This window comes from Emydura macquarii, unplaced genomic scaffold (assembly GCF_026122565.2).
Source record: "Emydura macquarii macquarii isolate MOO-44397 ecotype Brisbane River unplaced genomic scaffold, CSIRO-AGI_Emac_v2 contig_312, whole genome shotgun sequence".
Taxonomy (NCBI): Eukaryota; Metazoa; Chordata; order Testudines; family Chelidae; genus Emydura; species Emydura macquarii.
In genome coordinates this window covers 9,096,609-9,114,113 of record NW_027130449.1, presented here as the reverse complement: position 1 = coordinate 9,114,113, position 17,505 = coordinate 9,096,609, and the positions used below count along the sequence as shown (strand labels likewise).

At 42.0% G+C, this 17,505-nt stretch overlaps 1 protein-coding gene across 1 annotated transcript in view; it reads left to right on the top strand.

Moving 5' to 3' along the window:
- The first annotated feature begins 1,252 nt into the window (after window positions 1–1,252).
- Window positions 1,253–17,505, top strand: part of TECTA (tectorin alpha) — a 53,358-nt gene continuing 37,105 nt past the window's right edge. Inside the window, 6 exon segments of the mRNA XM_067564768.1 lie at window positions 1,253–1,316; window positions 4,362–4,495; window positions 5,863–6,150; window positions 12,829–12,966; window positions 14,065–14,230; window positions 16,838–17,250. Of these exon segments, the coding sequence (XP_067420869.1) occupies window positions 1,253–1,316; window positions 4,362–4,495; window positions 5,863–6,150; window positions 12,829–12,966; window positions 14,065–14,230; window positions 16,838–17,250 (1,203 nt within the window).

The window sequence follows — 17,505 nt, the reverse complement described above, 5'->3', positions numbered from 1 at the left end:
GAACAACTTTGCTGTAAGCAAGATTATTTTTTCAATCTAATTGCAATTGACACGTTGAGAAGCATTGGAAGAGTGTGGAAGTGTCATTCGACTTGATTATACATTGTGTTTCACTAAACATCATTATAATTGGATTCGAGTGTGTAAGTAATATGTAGGCATATAGACAATGTATCTAGCTATATGCCTACATGATATATGTTACATCTATATACATTTTAGAAATAGATATATATGTGTACTCCTTCACTAGCTAAATAGTTCTATAGTTATATAGAGATGTAATGTCTATAATGTTGGAGTACAGACATAAATGTAATATAATGCATGAATAGATATCTATTTAATATAAAATATAGAGGTATAAATATTATGTTTCTATATAAATAGATCACTATGTAATTTATACTTGAATCTGATCATATATATTTCATGCCCACACTGTGTGTATTGTATGTATGCTGTAGCTTTATATAAGTGATGTATAGAAAACTTTTGCCTCTGTTTAATGAATAGAAATGATAGGTGATGAAACCAAAGCAGCTACGTTAGTCATATTTCTTATTTGATTAATAATGCTAAACAAATTATATTAAGCATAAAAGAAATTAAAATACCACACAAATTTCTCTCTATTTTATCCAGATTCATTTCTCCCCTTCTCTATGTAGTTGATTTCTGTATAGCAAGGAAGTTGCCCAGCTGTGTAAATATTTATGCTTCCTTCACATCAGTCAAAAATGTGATCATTGTATTACCACCCAGTACAAAGGATTAGTTAAACCAACATTTGAAGTCTTCTAACTATTAAACCACTCTACAGTTTATAATTGGCTCTCATTTTCTTACAGTGAAAAGCTATTCATCTTAAAGCCAGCAGTAATAGCCTCACATGAAGTAGGTCAGTAAAGAATTGTATTGGATTAATAGGGAGATTGAATACACACTGGGAGTTGGGTGCTATTTACTAATTCCAACATACTGGTTCATTTCTGATTTCTGAAATCATGTTGTACATTTACCCTGAAAATACCTGTGGGGCAGTTTGTTTTATCATCAGTGGTCTCATTACACTACCTAATTAGCGCCTCGTTTTTTTGGTCTAGTTCATCAGTAAGGACCTGCATTTCCCAAATTTCTGCATGTCTGGAGCAATCACACAATTGCAAGGCACTATTAGCCATTAGCTTGAGATTTGCTTAGCAGATCTGATTTTGGATTGATGATTAGTTGCTCTCTTTTTTTCTTTAGGATGAATTATCCGTCACTCATTAGAACCTGGGTGGCCTTTGTGTTCATGATAGTACGGCAGCAAGGTTAGTATTTCTGACTCTTGGTCCTCGGATACTGATACTCTACATTTACAATAGGAAAGCGCTGGCCTCAGAAATTTGCTACATGCAGACTTCATGAGCATAAAAAGCCTTGCAAAATTCCACTCAGCCACTTGTCTGAGATCCTTATAGCAGGGTAATTTATTTCTAATTCATAATACTGAAGGGCAAACAAGTAGAATTTTTTGCCTTGCCTGGTAAATATACGTGTCAATTTTGCAAGGCTGACCTTAATTTACAGCATGGGACAGATCCTCAATTTTTTGTAGTTCCACTCAAATCAATGGAGCCAGGGCAATTTACATCTTGCCCTTCCCATTTCAATTATGGAGCCAAAATAGCAAATACACTAAAGAGTCTATACATCTTACTGAGCTCTTCCTACACGAGTCAGGAGGTTGGGATGATATCACAATTGTCATGAATGTAGAACCATAAAGCATTCCTAGAGTTTGGATCGTTCACTGGCCAGACCAATTTACGTAGAATGAAAGGCAGGTGGGTAGAAAGAGCCTGCAGACGTGTCACACTATAACACAACTAATTTACTTCTGTGAGAGCTCCTATGTAAGATGCTAGCTTCATTTGTGGAGTCATCTAAATTCCAAATCTAGGTGTATCCCCATTGATATTCTCCCCCGGTTTATATAGCCTGGAGGAAATATTTATGAAGATCATTCACTGTACAAAATTTCCATCCTTCTATTTTTCTTGTGTGGTTTTGTAAAAGGCACAAGGAAATCTCTAGAAGATTTGGAAGTTTTGGGAGTTTTTTTTATTTAAGCTTGATTTCAAGAGGGCCAAGAACAGTGGAATGGGGCCAAACGTGGGTAGAGGTTTTTTGGTAACTCAGAATATTCGTATTACATAACATATTTTCATTTCTCTGAGGGAGATATCCTGGTCTTGTGGTTAAGGTTAGGTCTATGTGGCTTGAGATCTTGGTACTGATCCCTGCTCTTTCATAGTGTGGGTATGGGCAAATAACTTAATCACTGTGCGTCAGTTTCCCCACCAGCAAAATGAGGATAATAAGCTGTCTGCAGCTCAGAGCATTAAGGCTAGATTCATTTGCTGGCCAAGTCTGTTGGGATATTTGGATAGGAGAGGCTATACATGCAGAGTTATACTCCAATGTTAGTGCTTAAAAAGTGATTGCTTAAAAGCTTGTGCTGAATATCACGCTTTTAAAAAAAATCTATATTTTATAGCTGTGACCTCAGATGTAATAGCCTGCTGGTTACATAACAGCTGTGAAATGACTTATTTTACTACCTGGCAACAAGATATTTGCTATAGCCTTTACAAAATATGTATATAAGTGTAGTTTTGCCTTCAGGACTCTGTCACACACCACTTAAAACTCTTTCCAGCATGCAAATTAATATATATACATACGCTCTCTCTCTCTCTCTTTAAAAAAAGCTCATTTTTCATTTCAGTTCAGGTATTTTTCTTTTGAGCTAGAAAGATGTATACATTAGAACCTCCATAAAAGGGCTGACTTCCCATTGTCCCTAATATAAAGCAGATTCTAGTGAAGGGCATCTTAAATGTTACAACAACCGAACAGTTGACACTTCGCGGAATAGGAAGAAAACCCACTGCATCTTTAAAACCAAAGCTCAGAGCAAGCACCAGTCAGCTAACAGCCTCTAAAATTGCAGGTTAGGACCTAGAAGATAAAAGAATGTCCTGAATCAAGTTAAACAGAGATCGAATTGTTTTGAGTCTAGTTCCTCAGGTCAGCATTGATTAAATATAATGAGGACAGTGCATTTCTTTTCTATCTAAGGAAAAGTGTGTTCCCTCTGTGGTAGATATCCTCAAAGAGCTAAATAAATGGAGAATTATTTTATAGCAGATGTTTGCAATTGGCCTGGTAGTGGGTGCACAGCTCTTTCAATAGAGGCATAATCTGCTATTGTATACCTAGCAATGAGAGCTGGTGGAAAATGGGGTTTTAGTCTCCGTGGAAAGATTCACTGAACACATTTAGTTTTTGTCAAAAATTTCAATGGAAAATTTCAACTTTTTGCCATAAATCTTTGGCTGAAAGCGGTTTTTTAATTTCTCTGTGAAAAGATGTAGGGGAAAAGAAGATACTTGCTGTGAAATGTTTAATTTAGTAAAAGACCCAATTTCAACAGGAAATTTTTGATAAACCTCCTAGCAAAAGCATCTCAGGCTTTCCGCTAGTATCATCTCATGAGCTAAGCAAACCCGGGCCTGGTTGGTATGTGAATGGAAGAGCTTGAAGAAAAAGGCGGAGTGCTGCAGGAAAGGGGTGTTAATTCTGCAGATGTCATTTTCCATCTAAGGTGTTTATCTGGCCCCTATTACTGTGACATCAGAGTGCCTTACAGTCTTTCACGTGTTTATCCTTGCACACCCCTGGGAGGCAGAGCAATGCTATTTTCCCCATTTTACACTTGAGAAACTGAGGCGTGGAGAGGCTAAATGACTTGCCCAAGGTCACAAAGGAAGACTGGGGAGAAGCAGAGTATTAGACCTGGGTCTCCCAAGTCAAAGGCTAGCACCCTAACCACTGGACCATCCTTCCCTTTTTCCACTGCTCTTCCGTCTGAGATAGTACTGAACTAATGCCCCAGCCATGGTGCTGCTGAAGATGCTGGAGTTTGGATAAAACAGAGGCCTTCACCATTTGAGCTCAGAAAGGAACCTGTTGCATTTTATACAAGGGAAGTGACGTCAAATCTTATGCCTGGCCAAATTCCAGTTTGGGTAGTGACATTCCACCAATATAAAATCCCTCCTGCAGCTTCAGTTGTAGAGTCTATTCTTTTCACCCCCTGTTCTAAACTCTTGCATAGAGCTGGATCATGTCATTAATCAGTTGCCGTTCTCCACCCCAGAGGTGGCTGCATTTCAGTAGTGGGTGAAGTGCAAAATATGTAAAGACCATCAGGGATGTGTGATGCTATAGGCCTGATCCTGTACCACTGCAGTCAGCGGGAACAGGACCCATCCTTATATCATTATAATAACCATGCTGTCCTCTTCCAGCTCAATCCATGGAGATTCTGTATCCGTTCTGGCAGAATGATACAAAAACCCCCAAAGTGGATGATGGAAGCTCCTCTGAGATTAAGTTGTCCATCCCATTCATCTTCTTTGGAGTCCCGTACAGGAGCATTTATGTAAGTGGAGGAGCAGCTTTGCCGCAGACACTGCTCCTTTTATTCGTTTCCCCCTCATTAGCGACTGCATTTGAAGCACAGTCTCCTGGTGTTGAAGACGTGGAAGATTGATTGGTACCTACCTGACAAGTTCTTAGATTTCATGAACTGATAGGTTTTATGATTAAAAAAGTCAAAGGTGTATTTAATGGGCTAATGTTCATGGGGAAGGAATATAAAAGGCAATAAATTACCTTTGCAGGCTATTAAATGCCAAACCAAAGATAAGGCCTTGACGCCACGAGCATTATTCCAGTTGCATGACAAGAAACAGGAACATACAGAACTGCAGGGGGCAAAAGGGTTCCTTCCTCCTCGTGGGGATGCCTGAGAAAGTTCTGTACTGTTGCTGCTTTCCTTTGCCATCACAGGGGAGAATGATACCGTCCAGTCTGCCCTAAGGAACGGGCAGCCTCCAAAGAGTGTTGCCAATGGGACTGAGTCAGCAAAGTTTGGTCCCGATCCAAGGATTTTGCATTCAGGCATTGGGCTGAGACCAGCTTTGTGTAACCAACCCTGGTTGGCCCAGCAGTGGGAGTTGAACATGGGACCTTGGTGCACCAGCCTTTGGAAGGGGGATAAAGACCCATGCTCTCCCAATGTCAGCTACATGTGCATAGATAGATTAGGCATGTGCAAAACACAGTCATTCCACGGAAGCTCAGGACAATCATCTCTCTTTTTCTTTCAAATGGCCTCTGCCTGTTCCCACTTGTAGTAGAACCACTCGCTACAATTGTCTGGTGCATACGGGATGCCAACATTCCTGGATCCACCCCAATTGACTGAGTGTGGTGCCGAGGGCCTGACTTTGCGCCTAACATGACAGATATTGAGGTCCCTGGAATTGTTTGGGTCAAGGGAGTCCGGTACGGAGGGACTAGTTCTATTGACTCTGCAGAACTACTTGCTTAAAGACTTGATTAACCTGAACGCACCCAGTGACCTGGTGCCAGTCATGTCAGGCACAAAATGTCCCTGGTAAACGATTCTCCTACAGAGTGGATACGCAGAGGCTCCTCTCAAAGAACTGTTGCGACTGAGTAACCTTCCGTAGTTTGATCTGTGTGGGGTTGTGCCCCTCTGCAGTTCCTGATCTCTGTCTTCCTAGCCCTAGTGTAAAATCTTTCACAGTGCAGGCCTCGCTCACTAGAGCGATGAGGGATGTACAAGTGCCTAGACGGAAAGGCATATTTACATCACATAATTGCATAACCCAGCTTTCCCCCAAACCGCCATCAGCACAGGTATAATTTTAAGCTGACAATTCTCTGCTTGCAGCCAAGGCTTTGCTTGGCTTAAATCAAAACGTTCTCCTCTTTTTCTAGGTCAACAACAATGGCGTGATTTCTTTCAATGTGCTGGTCAGCCAGTTCACCCCAGAGCCTTTCCCCCTTGCAGATGGCCGGGCCTTTATTGCTCCATTTTGGGCAGACGTCCACAATGGGATCCGAGGCGAAATCTACTACAGGGAGAGCACGGACCCTGCCCTGCTGAAGAAAGTCTCCAAAGACATCAGGAAGTACTTCAGAAACCTGCCATCTTTCTCAGCCGTCTGGCTCTTCATCGTCACCTGGGAGGAGGTCACCTTCTATGGAGGCAGCAGCACCACCCCAGTAAGGGCAAATGTTTCAATCTCTTTGCTTGGGTGATGATATTGGAAGGGTTTGGTTTTCTGTAGTGGGAATGGCTGAGGTCTGATCTACACCCACAGACTCCTGCCAGCATGGCGATGTCGGTTGGGGGTTTGAAGGGGTGTGATCCTGACCAACAGAACAGTGACTGCAAAAAGCACTAGTGGAGGAGCAGTTATACTGTGCTTTTACCGGCGGGGGTGGTTTTACTCTTGCAGTACAAAATCTTGCTGATGCAGTGTGTCCATGTGAGGTGTGCTTTGCTGGCACTCCTACACTGGTAAAGCACTCCAATTGTAGACAGGGCCTCATTTAAAGGGAAGACAGGTGAGGTAGGACTAAAATGGAGATCATGCTTATCTGCTTCACAAGGGGCTTCAGAGGTTGGATTCCCCACAGTTTACAAAGAAAGGCCCAATATTTATTAACTGAACACCAATTCAGGGCTTCCTCTTTAAATAGGGACCAGAGAACTGTATTCCCTTTGAGGTTGTGTGAAATTCTCAAAGGTTGCAAACCTCTAATCTCCTGGTCTTTATTTTTTCCAAAGTATGATTCAGTTTAAAGACGAGTCTTTCTAGTTGTAGGTGGGGGATATTTGGAAACTGTATCGGAATTCTTGGATGTCATTTTAATTTGTGAGGGGTTTCCTGATCCTGCTTGCAGGCTAGGGGGCTCGGTAGGGAAGCCTGTGGTCAGAGTCAGTCAGCAGGCAGGCAACCTAGAGCAAGGTGGGATGAATTGTGGATCTTTGTTTAAGTGAGCAGCCTGCTTTGTCTCTTGCTGGTTTGGGGTTCTCGTGTGTTAAGGTTCTGGAGTCTAAGAAATAAAGTAGTACTTGTTTGTATCTCACTTCTCTGTGTGTGCATCCTGGATATAACAGTAAGTCAGCCTGTGCCCTGTATAAAACCACCTCCCAAAAGCTGCCCTCACACAAAAGAGAGTCCTGTGCAGCATCTTGAATGTGAGTGTTTGTATTACAGTAGTGTCTAAGGGCCCTGTGGTGTCAGGCGCTGTACAGGCATTTAGTATAAACCCTGCCCCAAAGAATTTAAAACCTTGTATTCTAATTCTAAGTTGTCATCTGCATTGGTGGATCCCCTTTGACTTTTGTGGGGCCCTCTGAGTGGGAGGAGAAATCTGTATGCATGGAGGGCATTTCAGGATCAGGGTATAAGGTTGTAAATTCTTTTGGGTAGGGACTATCTTTTACGCAGTGACTGTGAAGTACCTAGCACTGTGGATCCTCTAGGGTAGGCAAAAGACAAAGTACAACAGGTGAGTGAAAGAAACAAATGGCTTGTGAGGGCAGGAAGGATGGGGGACTTTAGCTTTTCGTTCTAATTTTTCTCCCACTCACTGCTCCATCGTCTATCCTATTTTTTCGCCCACTGGATTTTGTAATCTCTCTCACCCTTTCTCTGCTCCTCCCCCACCCATGGCCACTCTGAGTTAAATGTGAGCCCAATAATTGTTCAGTTCAATTCAAACTTCCAAGGTCACAATGGCTTCAAAATTAGGCAAAGCAAATTCTGTTCTCCCTAACGGGCTCAAGAAGTGAAGCTGCTTCTTAAGAAAACTCTCATGTCCGGGAAGCTGTAATAAATTAACCTTTGGCTGAAATCTGTTCTCTTAAAAACCTGATATTGGGAACAGAAAATGGTGAGGGTTTTTTTTTTGGAACGAACAGCCTAACTCATTTTAGAACTTTATGGACTTTTATGGTGGCCCTAGCTGGATTTATTTCTGTGCCGTGTTAATCTGAGTGGGCAGTCTGGATGTTTCAGGAATACGAGTTGAACAGGTGCTTTGAAATCCCAAATAGCTGCTTAAATAAAAATAAGAAATCAAAAAGATTACTTACAGCGTTATCACAATGACGATCAGCGCAGCAAAAAATTGATCATAATTGGTCATAAAGCCTTGCCAGTGATTTGGCTGAATTAGCTGCTCTGTAATTCCATAAACACAAAAAAGTCTGATCTCAGAAGAAGTCAGCTATGACAAAGAGCCCTGTTTCTTTCTATTTGTTAGGGTGGTTTGAAATGTAATGCATTTTTCCAATCTCATTGGCACACAGTCCCAAAGTGTTTTGAGGCAGAAGCAGTACTGAGGTCCCTGTACTGGTAGAAAAATTGCACACAATAACATTTATTTTGGTAGATAGCAGCCTTCCTGTACAACATCAGAGAATGCTTTAGATTTACATGTAAAATAGAATATGCAGCTTTTGAAGGTGAAATTCACCCCGATGCAGAAAACCCACCCAAAACTTTTTAATGCCCACTTTGAAGAGTGACTCAGTAAAAATGGCAAAAATCAGAGACAGGCAAAAATTTCAGCTGGAAACTTTTTCAGTCAAAAATGCAGATTTGGAGGCACTGAAACGCTTTGTGAATTCATGTTGATTTTGCTGAATTATTTTGGTTAACACTTGTTGTCCCCACTTCCGCTACCCAAAATTGAATTGTTTCATTTCAACGTTTTCTAAATGAAACCTTTTGGGTTTTTTTGGTTCAAAATGATGTTTTGCTTTGAAATTTCATTCCGTTTATTTAAAATAAATAAAGTTAAAAAAAATCTTGCAATCAGAACAAAAACTTTTGTTCCCTTTCAATGCAATGTTTTGTTCGAGCCAAAGGTGATTTTTTTTTCAACTTTTCGATTCATGAACGTTTTTGAAAAAGCATGGTTTCAGATTGAACTGAAATAAAAAATTGTGTGTTCGGGAGGGGGGGATGGTGTTCAGCATTGCCAGTGAGCTGAAAAATTAGTTTTTCACCCAGTTTTATATGAAGTTCCGTGATTCTTGTGATTCTGGATCAAATGTGTTCAGTTGACAAGATGCTTCTCTTACCAGCTTATGCTGCAAACTCACCTTGGGTTCTGAGATTCAGATGGGGAACTTTCTGTCTTGGTACAATCATTTCAGATTGGACCCTCTATGTCACCTGTGTGCCCTCATCTTTGGTGGGTTTGCACAAGTTTAACTGACTGGAACGTAGTTGGATTATTTTAGTAATAGCATGGCAGTGCCTGGAGGCTTCGGCCAAGATCAGGGCCCCACGGGCTAAGTGCTGTACGTACACGTCGTAAGAATCAGCCTCTGCATCAGAGTGTGCAATCTATAAAGACAGCACAGACGAGGGGTGGCAGAAAGGAAGGATTGTTATTCCCCCCTCCTCCTCCCCTTTGCAGAAGTGGAAAGTTCTGCAGTGATGTGCTCAAGGTCACACAGGGAGTCTGTGGCACAGCTAAGAATTGAATCCAGATCTTCTGAGTCAAAGCCCAGTGCCTTTACCACATAGGGTGACCAGCTAGCAAGTGTGAAAAATCGGGACGGGGTGGTGGTGGGGTGGTCATGGGCGCCTGCATAAGATGAAGCCCCAGATATCGGGACTTTCCCTATAAAATCGGGCCATCTGGTCACCCTATTACCGCAGGACCAGCCTTCCTCGTCTGTGTAGAACATCTGAAATGAATGGGACCCAGCTCACACTCTCTTAGCTGTGTTGGCTTGGCAGGGTTCATAGGAGCAAAAGACAGTAAAGCCTTCAGGCTGTAATCCTGCAAGCTGCTCTGCCCGGGTGGACTCCTGCTGTCCTGCTCTGCCCGAGTGACATCAGTGGCGCTCCAGGCAGGTGCACCCTTCACCCTCACTGAGCAACTGTCAAGGTCGGAGCTTCCTTTTCGTCTCTAAAGCCAGCAGATCTGGCTCTGAATTCTCACAGGGAGCCAATCCTGAACCAGGGAAAGGTAGCACTTGAACAGACCCCAGAGAGATCATCTGGTTCAGCCCTTCTGCCCTGAGGCAGGACCAAGTAAACCTAGGTCACCCCCGACAAATGTTTGTCTAATCTGTTCTTAAAAACCTCCACTGACTGGGATTTCACAGCCTTCCTAGGTAACCTGGGCCAGTGCTTAACTATCCTTACAGGTAGATTTCCTCCCCCCACCCCGATATCTAGCCTAAATCTCCCTTGCTACAGATTATGCTGATTACATCTTGTCCTACTTTCAGCAGACATGGAGAACAATCAATCTCCCTTTAGAGCAGGCCTTGTGATATTTGAAGACGGTTATAAGGTTCCCCCCTCTGTCTTCTCTTCTTAAGACTAAATACGCCCAGCTTTCTTAATCATTCCTCAGAGGTCAGGTTTTCTAACCCTTTTTATCATTTGTGTTGCTCTCCCCTGGGTTCCCCCCAATTTATACATGTCTGTCTTAAAGTGTGACACCCAGCACTCCAGCAGAGACCTCCCCAGTGTCAAATACAGCATGACAACGACCTGCCACGAATCATTGACTTCACTGGAAGCCGGATTGGAGCCAGTGAGAGTAAATTGGTTGGGTAAAAAGGTGCTATTTTTACGTAAGCCCTTTTAAGGCAGTGCTATATCTTTAGGGCCCAATCTAATACCGCTGATGTCAACGGGATCTTTTCATTGACTACAGTGGGCTTTGGATCGTGCCTTAAGCCTTCTTCACTGGGGTGAATATCATCTTTATGGAGCTGGCTGCACTTAGTGGAAATCACATTCTGAGGGGGAAGGTATTTTCTCCGTCATGTTCTGCATTCTTAAAAGCACTGCAGGCTACAGATTTTATGCCTTTTAAGTTTCATACCTTTCAGTGTTGGAAATTGAGTTGGCAAAGACCAGGAAATATATTGGCTGGGTTAAAAAAAATTGACTGTCAGTATCTTAAAAAAAAAAAAAATCAGTAAAAATGTCAGTTTAAGTTAGAAAAGTATTTCTTTCCCACTCTGGTGTGGGTTTTCAGATTTATTGGGCCCAGTTTATCCCTGGTCTAACTCCGTTAAAGACAGTGGCTTCACCTTCTCCATCACATGAAACACAAGCCGCTTGTCTTCATCTTCAGGGCCGTTCCCGGCTGATCCCCACCCGACCTGTCCTCTCTCATTTACTAGCGAAATGTCGACTCCTGCCTCTGATTGGCCGGTGAGGCCAGCTTCCATCATCTGCTTGTTAAATTTTCATGCTTTCTCCCATGCTGCTTCTCACACCTGGGAGGAGTTCCCCATTATTAAAGCTACCTCATTATCCTCCTTCAAACTCTCCTTTACTTTGAGGCCTACAAAACTCGTGACAGTACTTAGGCAACTGGTGTGCTAATACCACAGCTGATCATGCTGCCCAACCCTACCTCACTGTTGCTTTGTTACTCCCCAATCGGTCTGTCTGCGACCATCTGTTGCCTCTTGTCTTATAGGTAGATTGTAAACTCTTTGGGGCAGGGACCCTCGTTGTGTTCTTTGTACAGTGGGGTCCATGTCTGGGGCTGCTAGAAGTTACCACCATACAAATAATAAACCAGGAATTAATTTGGGCCTCTGGCTTTTTTTAAAATGATGGTCAAAACAATGGATTCACTTTAAACAAAAACAACGTGAACTGGCATAAGAAGTTTATACAAAACCAAAATCACTTTGACATTGTTCATTTTACAGTGGGCCAGATCCTCCGCTAGTGTAAATTGGCATAGCTACCCTAGATTTCAGTGGCGCTCTGGTTCTGGATGACTCAGTATGTTTTCATAAGTCATCTGGACTTTTTAACGGTACATGATAATACACTGCACTTCTCTAGCAACATTTCATGCCAAGATCTCAAACCATTTTCCAGACCTTGACTAATTAGACTCACGATATCCCTGTAAAATAAGTAAGGGAACGTATGTGTTTGATTTCACCCACCGATGAAATTCAGCCAACTCTTGGAAGGAAAGCATGACTGTTAAACAGCATATAGTAACCAGAGCAGAATGGTTTAGGATTGGAAGTGAAGGATGCCATATCCCATTGGAAATGCAGGCAGAATTTAGATAGGTAAGAATGAATTACTTCAAGTGGAATTTGCCAGTATGCTCTTGGGTTAGATCCTGCCACTGGATTTCCAGGGAGGCAGAGTTAGTTCATGTGGATCCAGGTAAAATAGGGCTTTCTGGACAGTGCTATAGGATTCCATGGTCCAGAACTTATTTTTATGTATTACTTTGTCATCTTCTAAAGATCTCCTCTTAGCATGGGGCGCTGGCTTGTTGCTGAATGAATTTATCTGAAATATTTATCACGGAAAATTGGAGAGTCATTTTAAAAAAATCCAATGTGAATGTTGTCAATAAATGTTTGCAGATTGGTCTGGGATTCCTGCAGCTTGGGAAAGCAAGATTTCCTTGGGTACAATACACTCTTGACTGTCATAGAAGCCATTGTTAATATTATTATAACATCTGAATAGGGAAGGTAACCTAGTAAGATAACACTGTGATGAATAAAGCTGAGATAGAATAACGCTAAGATAACAGGTTGTAGCACTCCAAGTCCAGCTGATTGCTTTCTCAGTGCCTATTCTTATGCTGCCATCTATCGGTGTTAAAATAGATCACAGATTTAATCTATCTTCCATGGTGTGTCTGATGGAAATATGCTCTGGAAAGCTAAGGATGTAGTTAGTGGTGATTGAATCAGCTGTTAGATGGCATCCTATAACATGCTGAGCTTTTGCTGTTTGATTATGAATCTTCCCTATTGCATTTCATATGGAATTGATGCAGAAGAAGGCAGCACAGAAAAATGGTACAAAGGATGCAAAAGGGACGATCTCACTTTGTGAATATGTCTGTCTCTGTTTTAAACAGGTAAACACCTTCCAAGCTCTCCTGATCTCAGATGGTGTGTCCACGTTTGCCATGTTTAATTATGAAGAAATCACCTGGACCACTGGAACAGCAAGTGGGGGAGATCCTTTAACCGGACTCGGTGGAGTGATGGCCCAGGTAAGGCCCTTACTGTGCATCTGCATGGCCATCTTTGTTTATGCTCTAACCTCCAAACTATCCTTGTTCTGACCATGTCAGCAGAGAAATATGATCTAGTGAAGACGTGACCCACCTTAACACAATGTGGTATTTGTCATCCTCTAGTGGCTGGATCAGGTTGTTTGGCTTAAACAGTCGAGGTTCATGCTTTTAGATTCAGAGGTCTCAGGTGCACTCTCCAAAGATGACCCATCTGGAGTCTGTAGACCATTTTGTCCATAGGGCACTTGCTGGTGAATGGAGGAGACCTGGCTGGTCATGTGGTGCTGGTTGTCTTTCTTCTTTTCCGACTGAATGGGAAAAAGGAGGGAGATGAAATGAAGAGCAGAAGGAAACTGTGCGCTTTTCTCCTTTTCATAAAAGACAAACCGCTAACATTGTAAAGGTAGCTAAAAATACATGAAATTAAGAGCTGCCTGAAAAAGCACCATTTTTTATTTAAAAAAAAAAAACCCTCATCCATCCATCTCCATCCATCCACCATGCTTGTTTTCCTTTTCCTTTTTTCTCCTGCCTTCCTTCCAAAAAATTGTTTAGCTTCTCACTGAAATTCAAAAACAAAAGGAAAGTTTTGCTTTTTTTTTTTTTTTTTTTTTTTTAATTGAAACCCCTGTAAACAACAGGATTCTGACCGAAAATGTTTGTTTTTGAAAAGCAAAACAAAAAATAATTTTTGTTTGTTTGTCAAAAACAAATAAAACAACTGCAAACAAAATATTTCCTTTTGGCCAGAAAGCCTTTTTTGGTATTTAAAGTAATGAGAAGAAGAAGAAGGAAAAAAAAAAGATTTAGGTTAAAAAAAAAATTCAATCAGCTCCAATTAAACACTTTCCCAATGTGACTTTGCTATGTACACAGTTCTGTAGCTGCCATCAGGATCTTACCTGATCATAATTGAGAGGGGAGGTGAACACAAGATAATCAACTGCAAAAATTACAGTCAGAGCAGGATTATTAACACCAGTGATGGCAGGAAATGAAATGTGAGACAAAACAGATTTAAGGGAAGGATGGTCTCTGTGTTTTCAGGTGAATTTTGCTCTTTCTCTATTTCAGGCAGGATTCAATGGTGGAAACAGCACCAATTATTTTAGCATTCCTGGTTCCAGAACCCCAGAGATAATCAATATAGAAGATACAACCAATGTAAATGTCCCTGGACGCTGGATATTCAAAATAGATGGGAGAGAAATTGACCCGGCCAATGGCTGTAGCCTGAGAGGTAAAAATTGCTCTTTCGTGTCTTTAAAGTTTGCAATAGAGCACAAGATGATCCTGTCTGAAAGTTAATTACAGAATATGCTGCTGCCGCTTTGCTCTTGTATCGCCCATATTCTTTGCAAAGTGTATATAGGTAGCTTGTAAACACTGTGGGGTAGAGACCGGCAGAATGGCCTAGTGGTTAGAGTGTAGGACTGGGCATCAGGCGACTTGGTTTCTAGATCTGAGTTATTGTAAAACCTTGTGCAAATCACTTAGAGCTACGTTTTCTGAAATCCTGACCCTGTTGAAGTCAATCGGAGTTTTGCCACTGGGGCCAAGATTTCATGCCCGGATAACAAACCCTTAGTGGTGTAGATGGGGTAAACCATTATAAGCCACAATTTTCACTGGGGCAGCCTAGCCTGGTTTCAAGCAGGGCTAGTGCAAATCGCAGCTTTCCCTATCTACACTAAACATTTGCACTGCAGCAGCTATACCAGTGGCTGTAATTGGCACCAGTGATTGTAGTTAGGACAATTTGCTAATGTGAAGGCTTAACTTCCCAGCATTTTAAAAGGGGTGAATGGGCCCATAAAGAGCTGGGAGTCTGCTCTTTTCTCTCACATAGAGCTGTGTAAGTCATTAATATCAATGGGAAACTATAATATATGCTGGCCTTGTTCCCGTCCGTCTGTGATTTTAGTATCTGACTGTAATTAAAAGCCTACATCTCCCCCACCTTGAAGTTATAAACCTGTGAAACTAGGCATTTAAATTCTCAGTAAGGATTGAGATCCCCATGCTTTTGGCATTGCAGATAAGCCAGAGTAACAACAGCAAAAGAGACCTGTCTGGCTGGACTGATGGAAATGCCATCAGTGTAAAAAGACAGTAGTCTGATTTCCTTTCCCTTGCTTCTGAATTATGGATTGCAGCTTTTATGCATAGGATAAATTCAATGGCCCTGCACAATCTGCCGCGTATGTCTGTGTGCCACTGCAGTGCATAGGTATAAAGGGATAGAAGCGCTCATTGTGTTACCAGGGGGACTTGGCTGCATGGAGATTATTGCATTATCATTTTACAAATAAAACTGTCTCCTTTGCTCCTGAAATCTTTTGAACAAGAGAGAATTTTCACTCACTGCTGGAAACCTGAAATGTCAAGGATTGAAAATGTATACTGGTCTGAGATCTGCAGTTAGTTTATATACAGTCCTCGACTAATGCTGACAAAACTCTGCTGGATCAAAGGGCCTGTGTTTAGCTCCTAAAAAAGTTCAAGGTCTGATGTCTAGCAAACTTGACCCACTGATGCTTGGAATGAAGGCTGAAATTTTCAAAGGGACTTAGACATACAGTTCCACCTTCAGGTTAATGAAAGCAGTGCGTTTAAATCCCTCAGATGGCGATGGCAATCACAGCTGACAGCTCAATGCCATTTGTAAGAGAAGAATCCCAGATTTTCAGTGATAGGGAATGGGTCTGAGCAAGTTTGTTTTGCCTAATTTGTAACCCACTTGAATGTCATAAGTTTGGAAGGTTGGCTCCAAAGCAAACATAATTGGGGTTTCATTATGTTTAGGAGAGATTTTCTGGTGGGAAAAAAAAAAAAAAAGAACAGAGATTGTGAAAGTGATGAAAATCCAGGGAGAGATGAGCAGAGAGTGGGCAGAGTGAAAAACAAATACATCGAGGGTGTGAAGAGGGAGCAGATGGAAGAGAGAGAGAGATTCTAAAGGGGGGTGGGAAAAAAAGACACTCGTTTTTGCCAGTCTGAATTTTTATATCTTCCTCCCTCCTTTCACATCTCCATTCAGCTAGAAAAACATGAGATAAATTTTACAACACAGTGTAGTTACACTGCTGTTATGCTGTTTGATAACTAATAACTTCTAATTCATATAATCCAAGCCAGCTATGTTATGGAATTACTTATAAATATGCCTATTGGTTTCATAATTAGGACGAGTATTTTTTAAAATTCAGGTACATTGATGATGTTGTGTTTGTTCCATAAGTACTGTGTCACCTTCCAGCTGTGTGAAATTAGTAATGAATGGATATCAAAAAGGTTAATTGCCGTGTAAGTACAGAATAATTACACTGTATCCCCAGTAACAATTATAAAGGGTAACCCAAACAGGTTGACTTAATATATTGCAATATATTAAGCACAAATGACTTTAAATTCCAGGGAGAAAAGGTTCATGAGCCCAAACTAGTTCTGTGCACCCCTCTGAAGCTAGTTTGAGCGGTACTCAAAACTAGAAAATCGACCTGATTTTGCCCATCACTAACAGAGGCCTCGATTCAGCAAAGCAGTGAGGCACATGCTTAATGTTAAACGTAATGGGACTTCTTACCTGCTTCAAGTTAAGCACATTCTTCCACTGCCTTGCTGAATTGGGCTGCGAAGTGTTGTTATGCTAGAGGCAAGTGACATCACATGGGAAGCCCTGTTGGAAAGGTATCAAGCCATAGTCCTGCTTTCAAGGCCCGTAAACTTTCCCAAGTGTGGGACCCAGATTGGAAAGAACAAATGACTTGGAACTCTTTGATTGTTCTTCTGAGTCGTGTTCAGGGTCCTGTGTTCTGACCAGTAATGCCGTGTGGGATTCTTTTAGGACAGTTTCTCCATCAAGGGGAGATATTCTGGGACAACGCCAACTGCTCCACCAAGTGTCGTTGCCTGGACTTTAACAATGAGATCTTCTGCCAGGAGATGGCTTGTGGCCCCTATGAAGTGTGCGAGCTGAAGGACAAGTTCTACCAGTGTGTGCCAATGGAGAGCAGCACCTGCGTGGTATTCGGAGACCCGCACTACCACACCTTCGATGGCTTCCTCTTTCACTTCCAGGGTTCCTGCTCCTACCTCCTCACCAGGCAGTGCTGGCCAGAATCTAACCTGCCCTTCTTCAGCGTGGAGGCCAAGAATGAGAATCGGGGTGGCTCCTCTGTCTCCTGGTTGAAGGATATCTCAGTGGAGGTTTATTCTCACAAGATTGTTATCCCCAAAGGGAGCTTCGGGAAAGTGAAGGTAAGAGCCCAGCAAAGAAGGAAAACTCTTTGGGTCAGATTCCCAGCTGGTGCCGCTCTCAAGTCAATGAGTCTATGATGATTTACATCACCTGAGAATCTGGATCAGCATCTTTGTCTGGAATCCAGATCTTGTAGGACTCCTGAGGGGGAGGCAGGGGTGTTGGTATAGGTAGGGCTGAAAACTAGAAAGGCCCAGACAAGATCCTTAACATCCAACCCCCTCTTCTGATTGGAATCGCTGGATCCCAGTTCA